The following is a 21,510-nucleotide window of genomic DNA, read 5'->3' as shown; positions in this document are numbered from 1 at the left end:
TTAGGGTTTAGGTTTTTGTGGTGATTTACATTAGGACAGACGATATCTTAAAGGCAAGTTTCTAGTCCGGACTCGTGTTTTATCACTGACAATGTTATTATTTTATTGGTGTTGGGTGAACGTTCCTGCAAAATTAGCATTTGCTACTTTTCACATTTTTAATTGCATATTGTTTCAATAAAGTTTCAGTTATTTGAGTCAAATGACTTGGATCTATTGTGGTATCTCTATTCTCAGGTTCTTTCCCTGGTTTATTTGCAGTTTCTATTTTGGTACCTGATCCACACTGCATGTCAGTGAGTTAGTGGAATTTACATTTAGGCCCTTAAGTCCTCATGTACACTGGGCATTTTTACAACTGCTGTATTTGGCTTTTGACGGTTTTTTTCTACAGTCAGTAAACCCCCCAGCATGTTATCCTATGTGTTCATGCACACATAGGCTGTAATCAACGTTTTCTGGCTGGAAAAAAAAAAACAGGACTAGTGGGTTACTAGAGCAGTGTTTTAGCTGTAAAAATGCTCTAACGCTGAAAAATGTGGCAAAACGCGGTAAATCGCGGCAAACTGGTGCTTTTGGACTTTTTTTACCAAAAAATGGGGGGGGGGGGGGGGTTTCTAAAAAATGCAAATGCGGCAAAACACTAATGCAAAAACGCTAAAAAATGCTGAAAAACTCATGTTTTTATCTTGACTTTACATAGCCAACGTTACCAGCAATAATAAAGCACCCAGTGTGCATGGAGCCTAAGGGTTCCGCTGCTGCAAGCAGTGCCATTTTACTTTATTTGTAGTAAGCTGGCCTACAACTTAATGGAGAAGGAGACATTACCGCTTATTTCTTCACTCTCTACTGTGGTATTGATGTTATGCTGCACTATACCCTCCAGTCAGGAAGGGGGAGAGCCATATTCATGCCAGCCCATAGACTGCTATGCAGAGTGATGATAATCATGGGAGTTGTAGTTCAAAATGGCAGCCATTTATTGGGGCCAATGGATTCTTTACACTACAGTTCCCAAGAGACACTGGGGAATAATTAAAGGGCTTTTACCAAACTTCCCAGAAAATGTAGCTCTCTTGACAACATCAGGTAGAAAAAAGCTGGCTGAACAGTTGCAGTCACTGTTTGGGTACTCTGAAAGCTGGGGGTGCCAGCTGTCAGTATACAATGGCTGGCAATGCTGATTCATCCATCCATGCTGTTTAGTGTGGATGGTGGAATATGGCTGTTTTCTTTCCTTTACGCCAAGGGCTGATTAAAATAACACTACAGTCACTGATTTCTCAAAGAGAAACATTCAATTTCTCTCCTTCTCCTGTTGTAATGGAAAGAGGAGGGATTTGCATTGTAAATTTCTCTCCCCCCAGCCCGCACACCACCCCCCATTGACTTCTCTATCATGTCCAACAATGCCACTATCAGGCCCGCCCCGCAGGCCAGAGTACTTGGTGTCATTCTGGACTCCAATCTATCCTTCCAGCCCCAAGTCCAATCATTAAGAAACTCATGCAGACTCCACCTCCACAACATCGCCAAAATCCACACGTTCCTAACCCCAGAAACCACTAAACAGCTCATCCACTCCCTCATCATATCACGACTCGACTACTGCAACTCCCTCCTCACTGGCCTGCCTTGCCACAGGCTATCCCCACTTCAGTCGATCCTGAATACGGCAGCCAGACTCAATCACCTTACCAATTGCTCCGTTTCCGCCACCCCCCTCTGCCAATCCCTCCACTGGCTTCCGATTGCGCAACGGATCAAATTCAAAATTCTAACACTGATGTACAAAGTTGTCCACCATACTGCTCCAAATTACATCACCGACCTAGAGTTGCAAGAAAAAGTATGTGAACCCCTTGGGATTACGTGGAGTTTTGCATGAATTGGGCATAAAATGTGCTCTGAACGTCATCTAAGTCACAATAGAAGAACACAGTCTGCTGAACATAATACTACACAAACATTAGATGTTGCCATGGTTTAATTGCACATAACATGTAAACATTCACAGTGCAGGGAGGAAAAAGTATGTGAACTTTTGGACTTAATAACTGGTTGACCCTCCTTTGGCAGCAATAACCTCAACCAAACGTTTCCTGTAGTTGCAGATCAGACCTGCACAATGATCTGGAGTAATTTTGGACCACTCCTCTTCACAAAACTGTTTCAGTGTAGCAATATTCTTGGGATGTCTGGTGTGAATCGCTCTCTTAACCTCCCTGGCGGTATTCCCGAGTGTGGCTCGGGGTGGAATTTCAGTACCATTAGCAGTAACCCCAAGCCACACTCGGGATTGCATCGCTGGATCCTGAAAGAGATTAATTACCTTGTCCCCGGGATCCGGCAATGTATTCCCGCAGTGTACGGTGGCCGGATCTTCTGCACGATGCTCTGTGTGCCCTGGCTTCCGTTCCCTGCGAGCGTCACGACGCAGGGGGGCGGAACCGGCGGCAAATTCAAAAAGTATAATGCACAAACACACTGATACATTGTAATCCTATTGGATTACATTACTAAATAAAATAATTGACCTTAGTTTGCCCCCCAGTGCTTTCTCCAGTGCCCTTGCCAGTTTTACTGTACTTTTGTGTCTGGAAACTGCAGAACGACCATGGCATCAAAAAAGCGCGCCTCCACCTCAAAAGCGGTATATGACCTGCTGGAAAACAGCGACAGCGATACAGAATCACTTGCTGAATTGAGTGATAGTGATTCATGGGGAAGTTCGTCATCAGACACAGAAAGCGATTTCAGCGATGATCCTGCGACTGTGCCCAGCGATGTGCGGACTTGGTGCTCGATTGACTGCGGTACGGAGCACGTAGCGCCCCCAAGATTCCCGTTTACTGGATCACCTGGTATCAAAGTGGATGTTGAGGATGACAACCCCTTGGCATACCTCCAACTCTTTTTGACCGATGAGCTTATTGAAAAAATTGTTACGGAGACAAATCGGTTCCAGGAGCAACATGCTGCTATGCATCAGAGGTTTTCAAGGAGCAGAAAGTGGGAACCAGTGACCAAAGAGGACATCTGGAAGTTTCTGGGCCTAATAATACTTCAGGGAGTGGTGGGGAAACCCCTGCAGAAGTGGTATTGGACAACCAACAAATTACTAGCCACTCCTTTTTTTGGCACGGTCATGTCAGAATACAAATTTTCTCTGATAATGAAATATTTGCACTTTGCAAATAATGAAGAATTTGATGAGACTTCTCATCCAGCTCCAAAACTCAAAAAGATTTGGGAGGTTTATCAAATTATTGTGAAAACTTTCCAGCAGACCTATGTACCAGGTAGAGACATTAGTATTGACGAAAGTCTAATGGCCTACAAAGGAAGACTCAGCTGGATACAGTATATGGCGTCAAAGAGAGCACGATCTGGCATAAAATCATTCATGCTATGTGAATCAAGCACTGGTTACATATGGAATTCGGTCCTATACACCGGGAAAGGAACCAAATTCAAAGAACGATTCAGTAATTATGGAATGGCAACTGCTTTGATTCTTACTTTGATTGAGCCATTGCTGAATCAGGGCTATTGTGTAACCACAGATAATTTTTACACTTCCCCAGAACTCTATGAGTTCCTTCTACACAACAAGACGGATGCATATGGGACCGTTAGGGCTAACCGGCGTGACATGCCGCCAACCTTTGGCAATAAAAAGCTCAAGGCAGGAGAAATAGTTGCCTGGCAGAAAGGCAAAATGATGGCACTGAGATGGCGCGACAAAAAAGATGTGTCCCTAATGAGTACTATTCACAACACCTCTACTGTCATGGTACACACAAAAGGTGGAAAAGACATAATGAAACCACAAGTCGTGATGGATTACAACAACACCATGGGAGGTGTGGACAGATCTGACCAGGCCATGACATTTTATCCAGCGATGAGAAAACAACAAAAAAAATATTACAAAAAAATCTTCAGGCATCTTCTTGAACAGTGTTTATGGAATGCATTCATTCTGCTCAAAAAAAAGAGTGACAAGCCTGTGGTTCATGCAGACTTCGTTTGGAAAGTTGCCGAACTTATATTTCTCAAGCACCAAACACCAACGACTGTAAATAGATCTGGACGTCGTGCTGCTGGCGTTGTGAACCCGGAACGCCTGACTGGTCGTCACTTTATGGATCACATTCCACCAACGGAAAAGAAGTCTGCACCCACAAGGATGTGTGTGGTTTGCTGCTCTAAACGTGACAACACTGGAAGGAAAATCAGAAAAGAAACCCGGTTCTATTGTCCTGATTGTGACGTTGGACTTTGTGCTGTACCATGTTTTAAAATTTTCCATACCCGGGACGTTTACTGAAGCAATATGACTACTAATATTGCATCCTTGTTTGGCCAAAAAAACATGTCAGTGTTTTTGCTTATATTATTTACTAAAATTTATTGAATAAAAAGTATTATTATTATATTATTATTTGTTATTCTTTATAATTATTTATTATATTATAATTTATGATTTTATGTTTCAAACTTTATCATACCCGAGATGTTATAAAGAACTACGGTGTATGATTGGGAAGGCCCAAAGCATACATAGAAAGTTTTTTTTATTTTTTTACATTTTTATTTAATCAATGCATTTTTTTTGCCCGAGATGTCTACTAGACTCTGGTTTGGAAAGATTTAAGTGAGTTATTCCTAAGAATTACAGGCCTACAATATAAAACGCCAAATTTCCATGCAAAATAATGGTACCGCTTTCAGCACCAAAAATCGGAAATAATCATACCGCCAGGGAGGTTAAGGTCATGCCACAGCATTTCAATCGGGTTGAGGTCAGGACTCTGACTGGGCCACTCCAGAAGGCGTATTCTGTGCTATTGCAGCCATTGTTTGTTTAATTACTTGTATGCTTTGGGTCATTGTCCTGTTGCATCACCCATCCTCTGCGGAGCTTCAGTTGGCGGACAGATGGTCGTATGTTTTCCTCCAAAATGTCTTGATAAACTCTGGAATTCATTTTCCCATCAATGACAACAATCCGTCCAGGCCCTGAGGCAGCAAAGCAGCCCCAAACCATGATGCTCCCTCCGCCTTGTTTTACAGTGGGGATGAGGTTTTGATGTTGGTGTGCTGTGCCTTTTTTTCTCCACACATAGTGTTGTGTGTTCTTCCCAAACAACTCAATCTTGGTTTCATCTGTCCACAGTATATTTTGCCAGTAGTGCTGTGGAACATCCAGGTGCTCTTTTGCAAACTTCAAACGTGCTGCAATATTCTTTTTGGACAGCAATGGCTTCCTCTGTGGTGTCCTCCAATGTACTCCATTCTTGTTTAATGTTTTCCTTATTGTAGATGTGTCAACAAAAATGTTAGCATGTGCCAGAAATTTCTGTAGGTCTTTAGCTGACACTCTGGGATTCTTCTTTACCTCATGCAGCATTCTGCGCTGTGCTCTTGCAGTCATTTTTACAGGACGACCGCGCCTAGGGAGAGTAGCAACAGTGCTAAACTTTCTCCATTTGTAGACAGTCTGTCTTACCGTGGACACATGAACATCAAGGTTTTTGGAGATACTTTTGTAACCCTTTCCAGCTTCATGCAAGTCAACAATTCTTGATCGTAGGTCTTCTGAGAGCTCTTTTCTGCGAGGCATGGTTCACATCAGACAGTGCTTCTTGAAACCAGTAAACCCAAAACAGGTGTGTGTTATTTTAGGCAGGACAGCTATCAGCAACACATCCAATATCATCACACTGATTGGAGTCAAGGTTGGCTCACTCCTGGCTCCAATTAGCTCTGGGAGAAGTCATTAAGCTAGGGCCTCACATAATGTTTCCTCCCTGCACTGTGAATGTTTACATGTTATGTGCAATTAAACCATGGCAACAGCTAATGTTTGTGTAGTATTATGTTCAGCAGACTGTGTTCTTCTATTGTTGTGACTTAGATGACGTTCAGAGCACATTTTATGCCCAATTCATGCAAAACTCCACATAATCCCAAGGGGTTCACATACTTTTTCTTGCAACTGTAATATCCAAGTACCACCCAACACGCACACACCGCTCCTCACAAGACCTCCTTCTCTCTAGTTCCCTGGTCTCCTCCTCCCATGCCCACCTCTAGGATGTCACCCATCCTCTGGAACTCCCTGACCCAACCCATCAGACTATCACCTACTCTCCTCTCCTTTAGGCGTACCCTGAAAACCCACCTCTTCAGGGAAGCCTACCCCACCCCATGCTAATTGACGACCTCCTCCACTCTTCCTACCACTCCATCCCCCACAACTATCTCCTCCTGTACCACTATCCCCTCCCTCCTAGATTGTAAGCTCGAAAGAGCAGGGCCCTCGAACCCCTTGTGTATTGTATTGTTACTGTACTGTTGCATGTTCTGTCCCCCATTGTAATGTACAGCGCTGAGTGAACTGTTGGTGCTTTATAAATACTGTATAATAATAATAATAAATAATAAATTGTACCATGGTATCGTTTTGATGACCAATCACAGGGACACATTGTACTCAGCCCTTCAGATTGGCTGGGTAGAGTGTCTTTGTGTACCCAACCCTCTAATGACAACTGGGTACAGAGCGATCACTCATCGGACAGCATAACAGCTATTTACCTAATGGTGCTCATAAACAGCATGGGGTAAATAAAGGGCTACTGATCTGCCATTGAAAAATGTACTGTAGTATGTAAAGGGTTAAAGGAAATGTGTTCAAAGAGAAATACAGGTACTACCATTATTGAAATTGTTGTAATAATTGAGTTGTCTGGCTGTCTCTGGCTTCAACACTTTCACACGCTCACCAGAAAAAGTTGTGCAGATTAGTAAATCAAAGGAAAGTGTGAATTCATAATTTGCATATTTGTTCTGTATCAGTGACATTAGTTTTCTTTTAATAAGCCCGTGGGCTAAAGAAGAGAAAACTGCCCAATCCCGCCATTCACGCTGAACAGCACGGATGGAGGAATCAGCATTGCCATTGTATTTTGACAGCTGGCACCAATAACTTTCAGAGTACCAAAACAGTGACTACAACTGTTCAGCCAACTTTGTTCTGCTTGGCTTCTTCGATTTGATGGTGACTTTGGCAGAGCCACCCATGTTTTGAATTTCAAGCTAATTCACAGGAATTGTACACATTTTTCACGGTGTATGGCCAGCTTAAGAAAGCTCCTATTGGTTGAGAGGAGTGGCGCTATTGTTCGTTATTCAGAACTGCTCATATAAGGCATGAGGGTCAGCAGTGGCCGCATGCAGGCCTTACTGTTAGAACAATAGGAAAACCCAAAAATAAAAAGCTTTCATTTCACAGAAAGGATTCTTTGACATTTCATTTGGATTGTATTATACAGTTAATTTGGATGTAAACAGTGCTTACTGTACTTATTTTTTAAATGCACCATAAATTGGCCCTACTTTATAGGAAATCAACCACATTTACAATTGGGTGCACAAATACGAATATTTTAATGTAGGCTGAAATCTTTTTGTACAACACCAACAGGCATATATACATGTCATACATATCAGGACACATTTTTAAACAAGACAAAGTCTTTATTCTTTTATATACAAAGTACCTAAGCAAGGTCCAGACAGTGCAGTGCATCACAGATGAGGACAACTGAAGTACTGTGTCCGTATTATTGCTGTATACAGGAAACCACAAATCTCCTTGTCCTTATACAATACTTGTGGCTGTTTCTAAAAGCATATATACATAGTATCTATAAAGTGGGGAAAGTGAAATAAAATAATATGAAATATGAAACAATAAAGCTTCCACAGAAAGCATGAAATCATATACTTATATGTATGTATATATCTATTATTCTGTTAAATAATATATACTTATATATATAATATATATATAGATTATATATTTACATGGGCTTTTTACAATTAATTAAAAAAAAACAAAGGCTATTGTTAATAATGTATCTCCGAGGAATGCCCAGGTGGTTTTAGCATGCACAGCACTGCCTTCCTTCAGAGTCACTACAGTAATATATAGTCACTGGGAGCTAATCTTCAGATTTTTGTCTCTGGTCCTTCTGTAGTAAGGGACTGAAAGGAGTTGCGAATCCGCAATGCTTCTGCTGCACAGATGTGTCCGAAGCATTTGTTATACCAATCCAGACAATGGCCCCTAAAATGAAAAAGGAGAATATTTAATCAGACTCTGCAAATAGAGCAAGATAAATAATTCAGTATCAAACTGATTTAGTGTTTAAATGGAAGCTGTCAGGAGCGCAATGTGGGAGCTGACTTTGTTTTGATGGTGCAAGCGCAGGGCTGTCACTTTGCTTCTAGCATTTTCCTGTATACGGTAAGCCACTGACCTACCACATGAAGGAAGCATGCCACTCACGGGAGTTAATTTACTAAAGGAGGAGAACATGTTCTCTTTGCAAAGTGAATTTTACTTTGCAAGGGAAATACTCGCTAGCTTGGCGTATGTGGTGAAAATTTACCTCGCAGACGTTCCAATCATGTACTAAAGAGAAAAAAAGAATGTTTGCTTACACATGATTGGATTTTTGCTTGAGCATGATTGGATAATGGAAGTCAGCAGAGCTTCACCTCATTCATTAAACTAAGAAGTAAAATCCCATGCAAAATGAAAATTCACAGCCTATTTGCTTTTAGGAAATCTACCCACTGGGTATTAAAGAATACATGGTGCCAACTCCCATATTTCTGTCCTGACAGGTTCCTTTAAGGCTCTAATGCCATGAACCAATGAACCATCATGCCTGGGAGATTGTGCATAGATGGTACAGAAGTCAACTTTGAAATTGCTACAACGTAAATAAAAGGTTAAAAAGGCAGGTAGTGCAGGTATTGACCATCAATAACCACATAATTACAGAACACGGTTTGGCAGTATGGTGGAACTGCATGACACATATGTACAGAGCTTAATGGTGACATATCTAGTGTCTAAAAAAAAAAAAAGATTTGGGGTACTACATACAGCAGTTGTAGTAAATTACCTACAAAGTGTTTTGTATTCTGATTGTTTATTATGATTGCTATTACTTGTGATTTATTGAGTTGGTGTTTGCAGAATATGCAATTAGGACCTAGTGGGCTATATAAGAAAATTTTGGGTTATAAAGAAAAAACATACTCACCTCCATGCTGCAGCATTGGCCTGATGTTACAGCTGTCCCCCACCACCTCTAAGCCCGAGAACTGAGTGATCACATGACCGCTGATCACTCAGTTCTCAGTTAGATCACTGGAGCTTTGGGCTGGTGAGGGGGTGGGTGCAGCTGGTTTTGGCTCTCAGCTGAGTGTGTCAATCAGGCAGCTGGGTGGATTCCAACAATATGGATATGAATCCTTCCATAGCCTGCAGCGACATCAGTTGACAGTGGATTTTAGCCTGCTATTAGCTGACTCTGGGTCACAGGACAGCAAAAGTAAGTGCACTTCTGTGACCCAGAAGGGATATATGGACAAACAAAGCTTCATCGTACTTCTCTTTTATATATAGATTAAAATCTCCTTTGCAATTGAATGGTAGTGCCCTTTACAGACACTGGATACCCACCAATAAGATTTTTTTTTCAAAATCTTGCATAGCAGCCAAAGCACTAAAACCATATTGGTAGGGTATAAATTAGAACCTATTATTCAAATGTGGCCTTTTGTTTACAAAATTAAACGTAGACAATGTGATTTGCTTACAACAACCAGTCTCTTTCAGGTGGAATTAACTATGTCATGCAAAACATTCATTTTTCTTTCAATCATTTTTTACACAAGAGACCCACTAGTTCTTGTAACAAAAAGTGTCAGACAAAAAAAAGAAACTTACTTCAAGTCAAGTCTGCAGATATGGGTGAGTCTGGACTTTCCGGATCCACAGGGCTCAATCAGATACCGTGTTTCCATTACAGCTGCTCTCACTCCTCCGATGAGAGGGGCGTCCTCATGCTCTACAGACATCGCCACCAAACTGCACATACCCTTTGCCAAATCCGCCCTCCACGTCCTAAAGATAGAAGGCATGTTATGTCAGACTACATCAAAAGAACCTCATTAAAATACCATGGAAGTGCCATAACCCACAAAAAACTATTACAAGCTCAGCTTTCATCAGTTTAGTACAATTACATAAAGATGAATTCTGAACCTCTGATTTCTGTTTATATACAGTGGTACAGTAGGATAAAAATGCTTTATCTACAGTCCACTGTACAATGGTATTTAACACATGGAGACATTGAAAAGTGTTAGATTTATAGTTTATTTCCTGCCTGATGCATGTCTATATGCTTTCTGCCAGGCTTGCATAATAATCAGGTTAAAGGCCACCCTACAGGAAATAATAAAAACTGGGCTGAGAACTTCTGCTGAACAGCCCACGACACGGTATGTTCAATGCCCACAGACATGCACACTAGTGTACATAGTACATACAATCATGCAAGTTTATGTGTGTCATCAGAGCAAAAGAAATGTTTTGACCATTGGATACACTGCTAGCGTCCATGTGCCATCTAACCCATATCTATGGCATACTTTGATCTCAAGCTTATCTGCTAAGCTCCGTAACTTGTTTTTAGGTTAATAAAGAGATTCTCTGGTTATTATTTTCATGTATGTACTTAACAGAAATAGCACTCTCCGATGACTCAAAATCTCCTTACCTAGGTACTCAGGGACACTCCATATGGTCATATGATGGAAAGTCAAAGAATTCCTTATATTTCCAGCATCTATGCCAATGGAGCTGCATGTGTATAAGTGTGAAATTCAGTTGGTAGTTGTGGTATGCCTAATTGCTCCTTACTACCAACTGCGGCTGAAATTCCAGCGAACCATATAGACGTGGAGCTTGAAGGCATGTACAGTTGCCTACATAAGTCAATGGCTTTAGGCAGCTATACATGTGTATACACAAGCACTTGCAGAAACACACTTATGTGTACGAGTGTACAACTATGGCTGCATATGGATGTTTATGTTGGTCCTTGCGTATACGCACATATAGTTGTATACAGTCCTTGACTCGTATAGATGGCTGTATGCAGCACCTGTGGGCTCCCTTGTGGGGGAAAAACACAAGAATTTTCACTATATGGCCAGATACAGCTTTGAAAACCAGCCCTAAAAATACCTAAATAGTAATAATTATGATAACAATAACAAAAATTATATTAATAGCAACCAGAGAGCTTATTTAAAGATAAATTAAAGAATGGCTCTATGTACTTAGGTCTTATATAATGTATCAGTTCTGTATAACTAGTAAAATAAATACATAAGATGTATAAATGCTACATCTTAGGCATCCTAGTAAGGTTTTTCTAGAAGTATGTCATTAAATAACACAATTAGCTTTGTGTATCTACTCTCTTTAAACAGTTTAGCTCAGCATACCTTAAAACCACAAAGTCCTTAGAAGGATGGGGAGCCATGCTGTTGATAACAAACTGGTAAATTTCTGTATGGTTATCGACAGTTTTGATTATTTTTCCCTGCAGAAAATCGTCATCCCATAGGTGGCGCTCTCTCAATAATCGGTTTAGCACAACCGGTGGAGGGGCCTCCAACTCCACTGACACCTTCCAGAGCCGCAGAGGATTTCCATCTCCAACCTGAAGAATCAGAATAGGGATCAGTACACAAATAAAAGGGCAGTGATAAGTAAAAAAAAAAAAAAAAAGGTTGGCTTGTGAACGTTTAACTTTTCATTCATGCATTCAATATCTGTGAGTCATACAGACATCAATAGAGAATGTGTATTCATACAGTCTGTACCTTTTTATAAGCCACGTCAGTGTTCTCTGTGCTGGAAAGTGAGACCCATCCTTTAAACTTATCCCTGGCCTCTTTCTGAAGGCTCTGAATGACATTATCAAAGTAGGCAGAGATGCTCCCTGACTCCACTTCCAATTGCTTCCCCAATTCCTCCATAGTGGGTAGGTGGATATCAGCATCCACATAGGAATTCCGTGACTGTGCTATAATCTCATGTGGAACCTGCAACATCCCAGAAAGGACCAGTCAGAATTCAAATTTAATAGAATAAGATTTAAATAAGCAGAAGCTCAATAATTATATAAACTATTATGTTTAGGTTGACTGTGTCAACATAATACTCAGAATATCTTATAATAATATAATGCTCACAATATAATAAGATAAATTCAGAATAATGCTAAATTCAGAGAGGGTGCTGTTATTTTGAGTGCCAAGGCACACAGCAGCTGACAGCATGATATTTTATGAAAGTTTATTCTATAGAGTCAGATTTACGTAGAAGGCAAAAGACCATTGGTTTTCTATTGCTAGTTATTTGGCAATGGCATTAAGGATGTGAAAAGTTCAACACTGTTTCAGGGTCATATACAACACTGTGATCATGCTTCACATTGCAAACATTTATCTTTCAACTATTTAAGCATTCCAAGGGGAACTGTTGCCAGAACCGCCCACATAACTGCAATTGGGTCCAACCACGAGAATGTGGCCTCAGTACAAGATCTCCGCAATCCACTGTCATCAAATGTACCTGAAATCCGCACAGCAATCAATCTCTTCTGTATTTCACTATCTCTAGAGACCCTAACATTAGCCTCAAATAGAAAACACTCACCTCAAACAGTCTATTACATTCCATGATCATGTGTGCCAGGCCCTGTGTAGCTGCCAAGTTCTCATTCAGATCCTTCTGGTCTGGTTTTCCGGTTGTATATTTTTTCTGTATGGCTCTGAAAGCAGAAAAGTGAAATAACCTAAAGGTTAGACAAGCTTCTGTATCACTGTATTCTAAAGTTAGAACTATCTGTAATTTCAGTGCTGGAACCTTCGCTCCTCACAGGACCTCCTACTCTCCAGCTTCCTGGTCTCCTCCTCCCACGCCCGACTGCAGGACTTCTCCCATCCTCTGGAACTCCCTACCCCAATCCATCAGACTGTCACCTACCCTCCTCACTTTCAGGCGCACCCTGAAAACCCATCTCTTCAGAGAAGCCTACCCCACCCTCACCTAACAACGGCTCTCCTCCACTCCTCCTACCACTCCATCCCCCACAGCCACTTCCTCCTGTACCACTATCCCCTCCCTCCTAGATTGTAAGCTCGAAAGAGCAGGGCCCTCAAACCCCTCGTGTATTGTTTTGTTACTGTATTGTCTCATGTTCTGTCCCCCACTATAATGTACAGCGCTGAGCAAACCCGTTAGCGCTATATAAATACTGTGTAATAATAATAATTAGGGTTGTAGGATTTCTAAAGTTAGAAGTATATGTAATTTCAGTGCTGGAACTAAAACAATTGGTGTTGTAGGATTTCTAAAGTTTGAAGTATATGTAATTTCAAAGCTGGAGCTAATACAATTAGGGTTCTAGGACATTGTCCGAGTGCTGCAACTCCTTCATTGGCAAGGCTGGGCTGTGCTCTGGACCAACCTGCTTTGCTTAACTGTTGTGTTGTCTGCATGGGGGCTAAGAACCTGGCTATAATGTGTGGGAGGTGTATTTGGATGACAAGACTGGCTAAATAAAATTACAATTCTTTGGCAGGTAAATCAGTGTGCCTATATGCATTTCAATTATCTATTCAATGCTTTTATTTCAGCTTTAAAAAAATATATATATTATATACTACATATATGACATAAATGAGAGTATATTACATAAAAAGAAATTGACTAATTCCTCAGATTTTTTAAAAATATATATATTCTGCAAGAAAATGTAAAGTCTATAACAAGTATAATAATTATACAGTTAGCTAAAGTAGAAAATATGTCAATAAGTAAGGCAACAAAAGTAACAACCTCGGCGAATTGTCTTTCTTCAGTAAACTGAGGTGGAATAGAGATGGTGCCAAACAGACAGCAAGATTCATGGGGGTCATCTGATTCTCTTCTACTAAGGTTACATCATTAAGAAAACACAGCAGGGTCTGGAGGACTTCTCGATTCTCATCTGACATCAACATAATGGCCGACTGCACTGCTTGAAGCCTCTGGTCCTTGGGGACATCTATGGGGATTCAAGAGACATTTTAATTATGAGTAATTGCTTTCAGAACCAATACTATAGTACAGACTCAGTGGTAGTGCAATACAGGAAAAGACACCAGCCCCAACTGACACAATTAGAGGCTTGCCTAAAGTGATAATAAATGCCTAGTCTTTCAGCAGCTTTCACGTATTGAGTGTGAAGCTTTTTCATCTTTTAATCCTTGCCTATGTTCCAGAATAAGCTGGTGCCATGATCATTTCCCTGGGTGTCCTGTTTCAAGGTGGATCCTTTCTCTTGCTACAGCCTATGGAGCCACGCTTGCATTCAGGCACTAGATTTGTATCTCCCTACACTCTGTGCATCAACAGAAACACACAGCCTCATAGTTTAGAAAGCCAAGACACTACCCTGCTCCCTCCCCCCCAGTCCCTTGACTGACTGACCGGTCCACTGTTAATTCTTTCCTGAAGACAGGAAGTTCCAGGAAGAAGCACTGACAGAATAGGAGCTTGCAACACTGAAAGTTATAAACTGCATGTGTTGGGGTTAGAATTCTAACAAACAGTTTGCAGGGGAATGTTTATCTTATCGTGCTTAATATGTTAGGCTAAAAATGCTGAAAATTTTAAAGCTCTCCCTTCTTATTTTAAACTGCATGGCACAAAATCAAGCCACAAATGCACATAAAGCTTTTAAGGACAAGCTTAATGTCACTGACAATTGCATTTTCATTACATACATTAAAAGCCCTGTTATCATGAACCTGTAACTCTTTAGATTAGTTTGCCTCTGGCAGCCATTACATTGAAGGTGTATAACTTACCTTATAATGTCCATATTGTCATGGAAAAAGGTTGTGCTAAAATTCTGCACCAGAAGCCATATAAGCCAAGGATGGCCTTGTGCAAAACAGTATGGACCTGTACCAGCAGGAGGAGTTGCAGATGGTAATAATCACATTTACAGACACTTTTGAGTGCATTTTTAACTACTGTTATAATTTATGTACGTACGTAAAAAGGTAGTCAGCTTTATCTGACTAACAAACTGTTCACGTAATTCTTGCAAATGTGACTTTTCTGTAGTAAGAAGTTCATCTGGAGCCATATGAAAAAGATACCAGAAGTATGAAGTCCAGCCAACGTGCCATTTTAAACTTGTTTTGTTATGTAACAGGTTAATTAATGGTGATCTGTACATGTTGTGATGTAGATGTAAGGAGAAACCTCAATGAAGATATATACTTAATGCTAGGCATGTAGTATGGAACTGGAGAATAATGTCATAAACTGTGATTCTGTTTTTCTTTTTGCAGCCTTGAGTCTGCAATATATATGTTGGGAACAGGGGCGGACTGACAACTCATGGGGCCCCCGGGCAATAGGGGATCATGGGGCCCCTGTGTCCTTGCCCAAACTCAAAAAAAGCCTATGAAAAGGGTACCAGGGGAATCTCATGGGGCCCCCTACTGAGCCCGGGCCCTCTGGCAGTGCCCGAGTTTCCAAATGGTCAGTCCGCCCCTGGTTGGGAATGTTTTCATTTAAAAGGACGCATGAGGGTTTTAAAACAAAACAATGGAAATGTGTTAAGGCAGGGGTGCAAGGGTTCACAAGCCACCTGTGCCCCAATAGGTACCCTGGGCCATAGTTTGAGCCCAGTAACTACCCTTCTGCTTCTGGTACTCACTCATTTTTGCATGCCCCTCTTTAAACGTAAGCGTCTCTTTCAGTTGCTGACGGGAATCCAGGATAGGATCCATCAGAAATTAAAAGGGGTTGATGTCCCTGGGAGGCAATGGAAGGCATGGTTTAGTCACTGAAATGTCCCAGGCTACAGGAACATTCGATGAGGACAGAAGATAAAAGTCCTGAATTTTAGAAGACTGTACACTCACCAGACACTTTATTAGGTGCACCTGTTCCATTGCTTGGTAAAACAACTTGCTAATCAGCCAATCACATGGCAGCAACTCAATGTATTTAGGCATCCAGACGTAGTAAAGATGATTTGTTGAAGTTTAAACCGAGCATTAGAATGGGGAAGATATAGGGGCCTTTCAGACTCACAAAAAAGGAAACGTGAAAAGAGATTCACAAAAAAGTGGTTACATTATGGACAGAATGCGATACTAGAAGTAGTTCCAAAAATTCTGCTTTATTACACAATACACATGTGGACAATTAAGGTAAATACCTCAGTTCGCCATCACCTCAGTATGAGATAATACAAAAACAGACCTAAAAATCACATAAAAGCAACATCAAGACCGGTCTTTGTAATAATGTGCTGCAGACATAGTGACAATTACCTGTCTAATATATTTGCAGCACCGACACATTGGTTACACCACCATGCAGGAAGTGTATCAAAAAATTGTACCATATCGGCATAATATGCATAGCAATAATGGCTAATGATGAGCACCAAGTGACAATAATGTTGTTACCCATAAACCTAACCAGGCAATGTGGGTGAAAAATTGTAAAAACATATAGGGATGCGGTAGCTACCATTATTAACATTGTCACTTGGTGCTCGTTATCAGCCATTATTGCTATGCATATTATGCCGATATGGTACAATTTTTTGATACACTTCCTGCATGGTGGTGTAACCAATGTGTCGGTGCTGCAAATATATTAGACAGGTAGTTATCACTATGTCTGCAGCACATTATTACAAAGACCAGTCTTGATGTTGCTTTTATGTGATTTTAGGTCTGTTTTTGTATTCTCATACTGAGGTGATGGTGAACGGAGGTATTTACCTTAATTGTCCACATGTGTATTGTGTAATAGAGCATAATTTTTGGAACTACTTCTAGTATCGCATTCTGTTTATAATGTAACCACTTTTTTGTGAATCTCTTTTCACGTTTCCTTTTTTGTATGCCTGTTTTTTGGTTTCTGGGCAGAGAATATACAGTCAGGTCCATAAATATTGGGACATCGACACAATTCTAACATTTTTGGCTCTATACACCACCACAATGGATTTGAAATGAAAAGAACAAGATGTGCTTTAACTGCAGACTGTCAGCTTTAATTTGAGGGTATTTACATCCAAATCAGGTGAACAGTGTAGGAATGACAACAGTTTGCATATGTGCCTCCCACTTGTTAAGGGACCAAAAGTAATGGGACAGAATAATAATCATAAATCAACTTTCACTGTTCAATACTTCGTTGCAAATCCTTTGCAGTCAATTACAGCCTGAAGTCTGGAACACATAGACATCACCAGACGCTGGGTTTCATCCCTGGTGATGCTCTGCCAGGCCTCTACTGCAACTGTCTTCAGTTCCTGCTTGTTCTTGGGGCATTTTCCCTTCAGTTTTGTCTTCAGCAAGTGAAATGCATGCTCAATCGGATTCAGGTCAGGTGATTGACTTGGCCATTGCATAACATTCCACTTCTTTCCCTTAAAAAACTCTTTGGTTGCTTTTGCAGTATGCTTTGGGTCATTGTCCATCTGCACTGTGAAGCGGTGTCCAATGAGTTGTGAAGCATTTGGCTGAATATGAGCAGATAATATTGCCCGAAACACTTCAGAATTCATCCTGCTGCTTTTGTCAGCAGTCACATCATCAATAAATACAAGAGAAGCAGTTCCATTGGCAGCCATACATGCCCACGCCATGACACTACCACCACCATGCTTCACTGATGAGGTGGTATGCTTAGGATCATGAGCAGTTCCTTTCCTTCTCCATACTCTTCTCTTCCCATCACTCTGGTACAAGTTGATCTTGGTCTCATCTGTCCATAGGATGTTGTTGCAGAACTGTGAAGGCTTTTTTCGATGTCGTTTGGCAAACTCTAATCTGGCCTTCCTGTTTTTGAGGCTCACCAATGGTTTCCATCTTGTGGTGAACCCTCTGTATTCACTCTGGTGAAGTCTCCTCTTGATTGTTGACTTTGACACACATACACCTACCTCCTGGAAAGTGTTCTTGATCTGGCCAACTGTTGTGAAGGGTGTTTTCTTCACCAGGGAAAGAATTCTTTGGTCATCCACCACAGTTGTTTTCCGTGGTCTTCCGGGTCTTTTGGTGTTGCTGAGCTCACCGGTGCGTTCCTTCTTTTTAAGAATGTTCCAAACAGTTGTTTTGGCCACGCCTAATGTTTTTGCTATCTCTCTGATGGGTTTGTTTTGTTTTTTCAGCCTAATGATGGCTTGCTTCACTGATAGTGACAGCTCTTTGGATCTCATCTTGAGAGTTGACAGCAACAGATTCCAAATGCAAATAGCACACTTGAAATGAACTCTGGACCTTTTATCTGCTCATTGTAATTGGGATAATGAGGGAATAACACACACCTGGCCATGGAACAGCTGAGAAGCCAATTGTCCCATTACTTTTGGTCCCTTAACAAGTGGGAGGCACATATGCAAACTGTTGTAATTCCTACACCGTTCAACTGATTTGGATGTAAATACCCTCAAATTAAAGCTGACAGCCTGCAGTTAAAGCACATCTTTTTCGTTTCATTTCAAATCCATTGTGGTGATGCATAGAGCCAAAAATTTTAGAATTGTGTCGATGTCCCAATATTTATGGACCTGACTGTACGTCTAGCGATATATGATATTTATGAGCCTCTGATCCTTTTCTTATTTACCAGCCTTTCAGACTCAGTCTCCCCACTCTCTATGGTGACTCTGATTACTTGGGACAGTCTGAAAAGAAAACTTTCCCTACCTAGTTTACCCTCACCACTCTCACCACTGGGAGGATACCCATGGTTCACCCTGGGGGAGGACATGCCCTCCTTTAAATCCTGGGGAGGGTCCCGCGAGGTCCGTTGTTTTCAATTTATGAACGGCAAAGAACTAAAATCTCTACTGGAGCTCTGTTATGAGTGGGGCACAGCACCTCAGGATAGTTGAAAACACAGTTTAAACATTTCTTTAAAACCCTTGGGGGCAACCTTCATCCTCAAGATTCACTTTTCAAGTTTGAGGCTCTATGAATGGGCAGAGATTACTCTGATTATTTACTTTCCAGATTATATAAACTCTTACTTGAAAAGCTCTCCACCATAACATCTTACTACACTGCTCAAAAAATTAAAGGAACACTTTTTAATCAGAGTATAGCATCAAGTCAATTAAACTTCTGGGATGTTGATCTGGTCAGTTAAGTAGCAGAAGGGGTTGTTAATCAGTTTCAGCTGCTTTTGGTGATGAAATTAACAACAGGTGCACTAGATGGGCAACAATGAGATGACCCCCAAAACAGGAATGGTTTTACAGGTGAAGGCCACTGACATTTTTTCCCCTACTCATCTTTTCTGACTGTTTTTTTTACTAGTTTTGCATTTGGCTAGGGTCAGTGTCACTACTGGTAGCATGATGCGATACCTGGACCCTACAGAGGTTGCACAGGCAGTCCAACTCCTCCAGGATGGCACATCAATATGTACCATTGCCAGAAGGTGTGTTGTGGCTCCCAGCATAGTCTCAAGAGCGTGGAGGAGATTCCAGGAGACAGGCAGTTACTCTAGGAGAATTGGACAGGGCCGTAGAAGGTCTTTAACCCATCAGCAGGACAGGTGTCTGCTCCATTGTGCAAGGAGGAACAGGATGAGCACTGCCCGAGCCCTAAAAAATTACCTCCAACAGGCCACTGGTGTGAATGTCTCTGACCAAACAATCAGAAACAGACTTTATGGGGGTGGCCTGAGGGCCCAACATCCTCTTGTGGGCCCTGTGCTCACTGCCTGGCATCATATAGCTTAATTGGCATTTCCCATTGAACACCAGAATTAGCAGGTCTGCCACTGGTGCCCTGTGCTTTTCACAGATGAGAGCAGGTTCCCCCTGAACACATGTGATAGACATGAAAGGGTCTGGAGAAACCTCAGAGAATGCTATGCTGCCTGTAACATCATTCAGCATGACCGTTTTGATGGTGGATCAGCGAGAGGCATATCTATGGAGGGACACACAGACCTCTACAGGCTACACAATGACACCCTGACTGCCATTAGGGATCGGGATGAAATCCTTGGACACATTGTCAGACCCTACTCTGGTGCAGTGGGTCCTGGATTCCTACTGGTGCACGACAATGTCCAGCTTCATGTAGCAAGAGCATGCAGGTAGTTCCTGTAGGATAAAGGAATTGATACCATTGAATGGCCCCCACGCTCGCTTGACCTAAATCCAATAGAACACCTCTGGGATATCATGTTTCGGTTCATCCAATGCCACCAGGTTGCGTCTCAGACTGTCCAGGAGCTCAGTGATACCCTGGTCCAGATCTGGGAGGAAATACCCCAGGACACCATCCGTTCTCTCATTAGGAGCATGCCGGATGTTGTAATTGTACTGTAAATGACAGTTTACTGGGAATGCAAACATTTTCCTATCTTTTTCTTTGAAAATTAAAAAAAAAAAAAGATTAAAAAAAAATGAATGGGGAAGAAAGAGAATTTAAGTGACTTTGAATGTGGCATGGTTGTTGGTGCCAGAGAGGCTGGTCTGAGTATTTCAAAAACTGCTGATCTACTGGGATTTACAACCATCTCTAGGGTTTACAGAGAATGATCTGAAGAGAAAATATCCAGTGAGTGGCAGTTTCCTGACGAAAATGCCTTGTTGATGTCATTGGAGAATGGGCAGACTGGTTTGAGATGATTGAAAGGCGACAGCAGCTCATGTCAATATGGATCAAAATCTCTGAGGAATGCTTCCAATCTATGCCACGAAGAATCAAGGCAGTTCTGAAGGCAAAAGGGGATCCAATTTGGTACTAGCAAGGTGTACCTAATAAAGTGGCCAGTGAGTGTATATTGCATGAAATGTTTTTAGCAAATGGATCTAATGAACCACATGCATGCACAGAACTTAGATTCAGTGCAATTAACCTTTCTCTTTTTTCACAGTCATCAAGGTATATAGACTGAGTTTACACAAATTATAAGAAAACAAAAAACAATGAAAAAAAGAGAGAATGTTAGTCACTAGTCTATCTACTAAATCACTTTCACTGTCAATGGCTCAGAAACTCCTGAGTCAACAGAATGCTATGTATGTGTGAATAAGACGAGATAAGAATGAAGGTTAGCTTTCTAGACAACTTTTGTTTTCAAAACCAGATAAGGGAATTATAAATGTAAGGAATAATTATCCTTGAGCCATAGGATGGTTCTTCAACCTCGAGGGAATCTGCATACAATGCCAATCACTACCATTAAAAAGAAAAAGAGAATGGGTTTTAGCCAATAGGCATTTGTTCCCAATAAATGAATATATGATTATTTAGTCTTGCAAAGCCATAACATTTGCCTGCAGACATCTCTTAGACTGTTGGGACAATAGAAGATTGAAACAATAAGCCATTCACTTTGATAATTACTCTTTTTGATGTTTTTCATTTGCCAATGAAAATGTAAGTAGCAAAGAATATCTAAAATGCTGTACATTCCAATGAACTACAGATTATTCTTCTCTTGCTTGCTATAGTGAAGTGGAGACAGTTATTCTGCCTACAAGACCCAGACCAGCCATTCTCAACCAAGGT

The 21,510-nt window shown here is 41.1% G+C and overlaps 1 protein-coding gene across 5 annotated transcripts in view; it reads right to left on the bottom strand.

Moving 5' to 3' along the window:
* Positions 1 to 7,442: 7,442 nt before the first annotated feature.
* STARD13 (StAR related lipid transfer domain containing 13) overlaps positions 7,443 to 21,510 on the bottom strand; it is a 411,711-nt gene continuing 397,643 nt past the window's right edge. For all 5 annotated transcript variants that reach the window (XM_089690866.1, XM_089690868.1, XM_089690867.1 and 2 more), the window contains 6 exons: positions 13,793 to 14,000; positions 12,608 to 12,722; positions 11,770 to 11,991; positions 11,389 to 11,606; positions 9,821 to 9,997; positions 7,443 to 8,143 (listed from right to left, as the gene is read on the bottom strand). In XM_089690866.1, the coding sequence (XP_089546992.1) occupies positions 8,026 to 8,143; positions 9,821 to 9,997; positions 11,389 to 11,606; positions 11,770 to 11,991; positions 12,608 to 12,722; positions 13,793 to 14,000 (1,058 nt within the window). In that variant the 3' untranslated portion in view covers positions 7,443 to 8,025. The remainder of the gene's footprint in view (positions 8,144 to 9,820; positions 9,998 to 11,388; positions 11,607 to 11,769; positions 11,992 to 12,607; positions 12,723 to 13,792; positions 14,001 to 21,510) is intronic.

The sequence above is a fragment of the Staurois parvus genome, unplaced genomic scaffold (genome assembly GCF_062004578.1).
Source record: "Staurois parvus isolate SC_StPar_1 unplaced genomic scaffold, SC_StPar_1.0 ptg000544l, whole genome shotgun sequence".
Taxonomy (NCBI): domain Eukaryota; kingdom Metazoa; phylum Chordata; class Amphibia; order Anura; family Ranidae; genus Staurois; species Staurois parvus.
The sequence above is the reverse complement of the archived record's forward strand: the minus strand, read 5'-3'. Positions and strand labels throughout refer to the sequence as shown.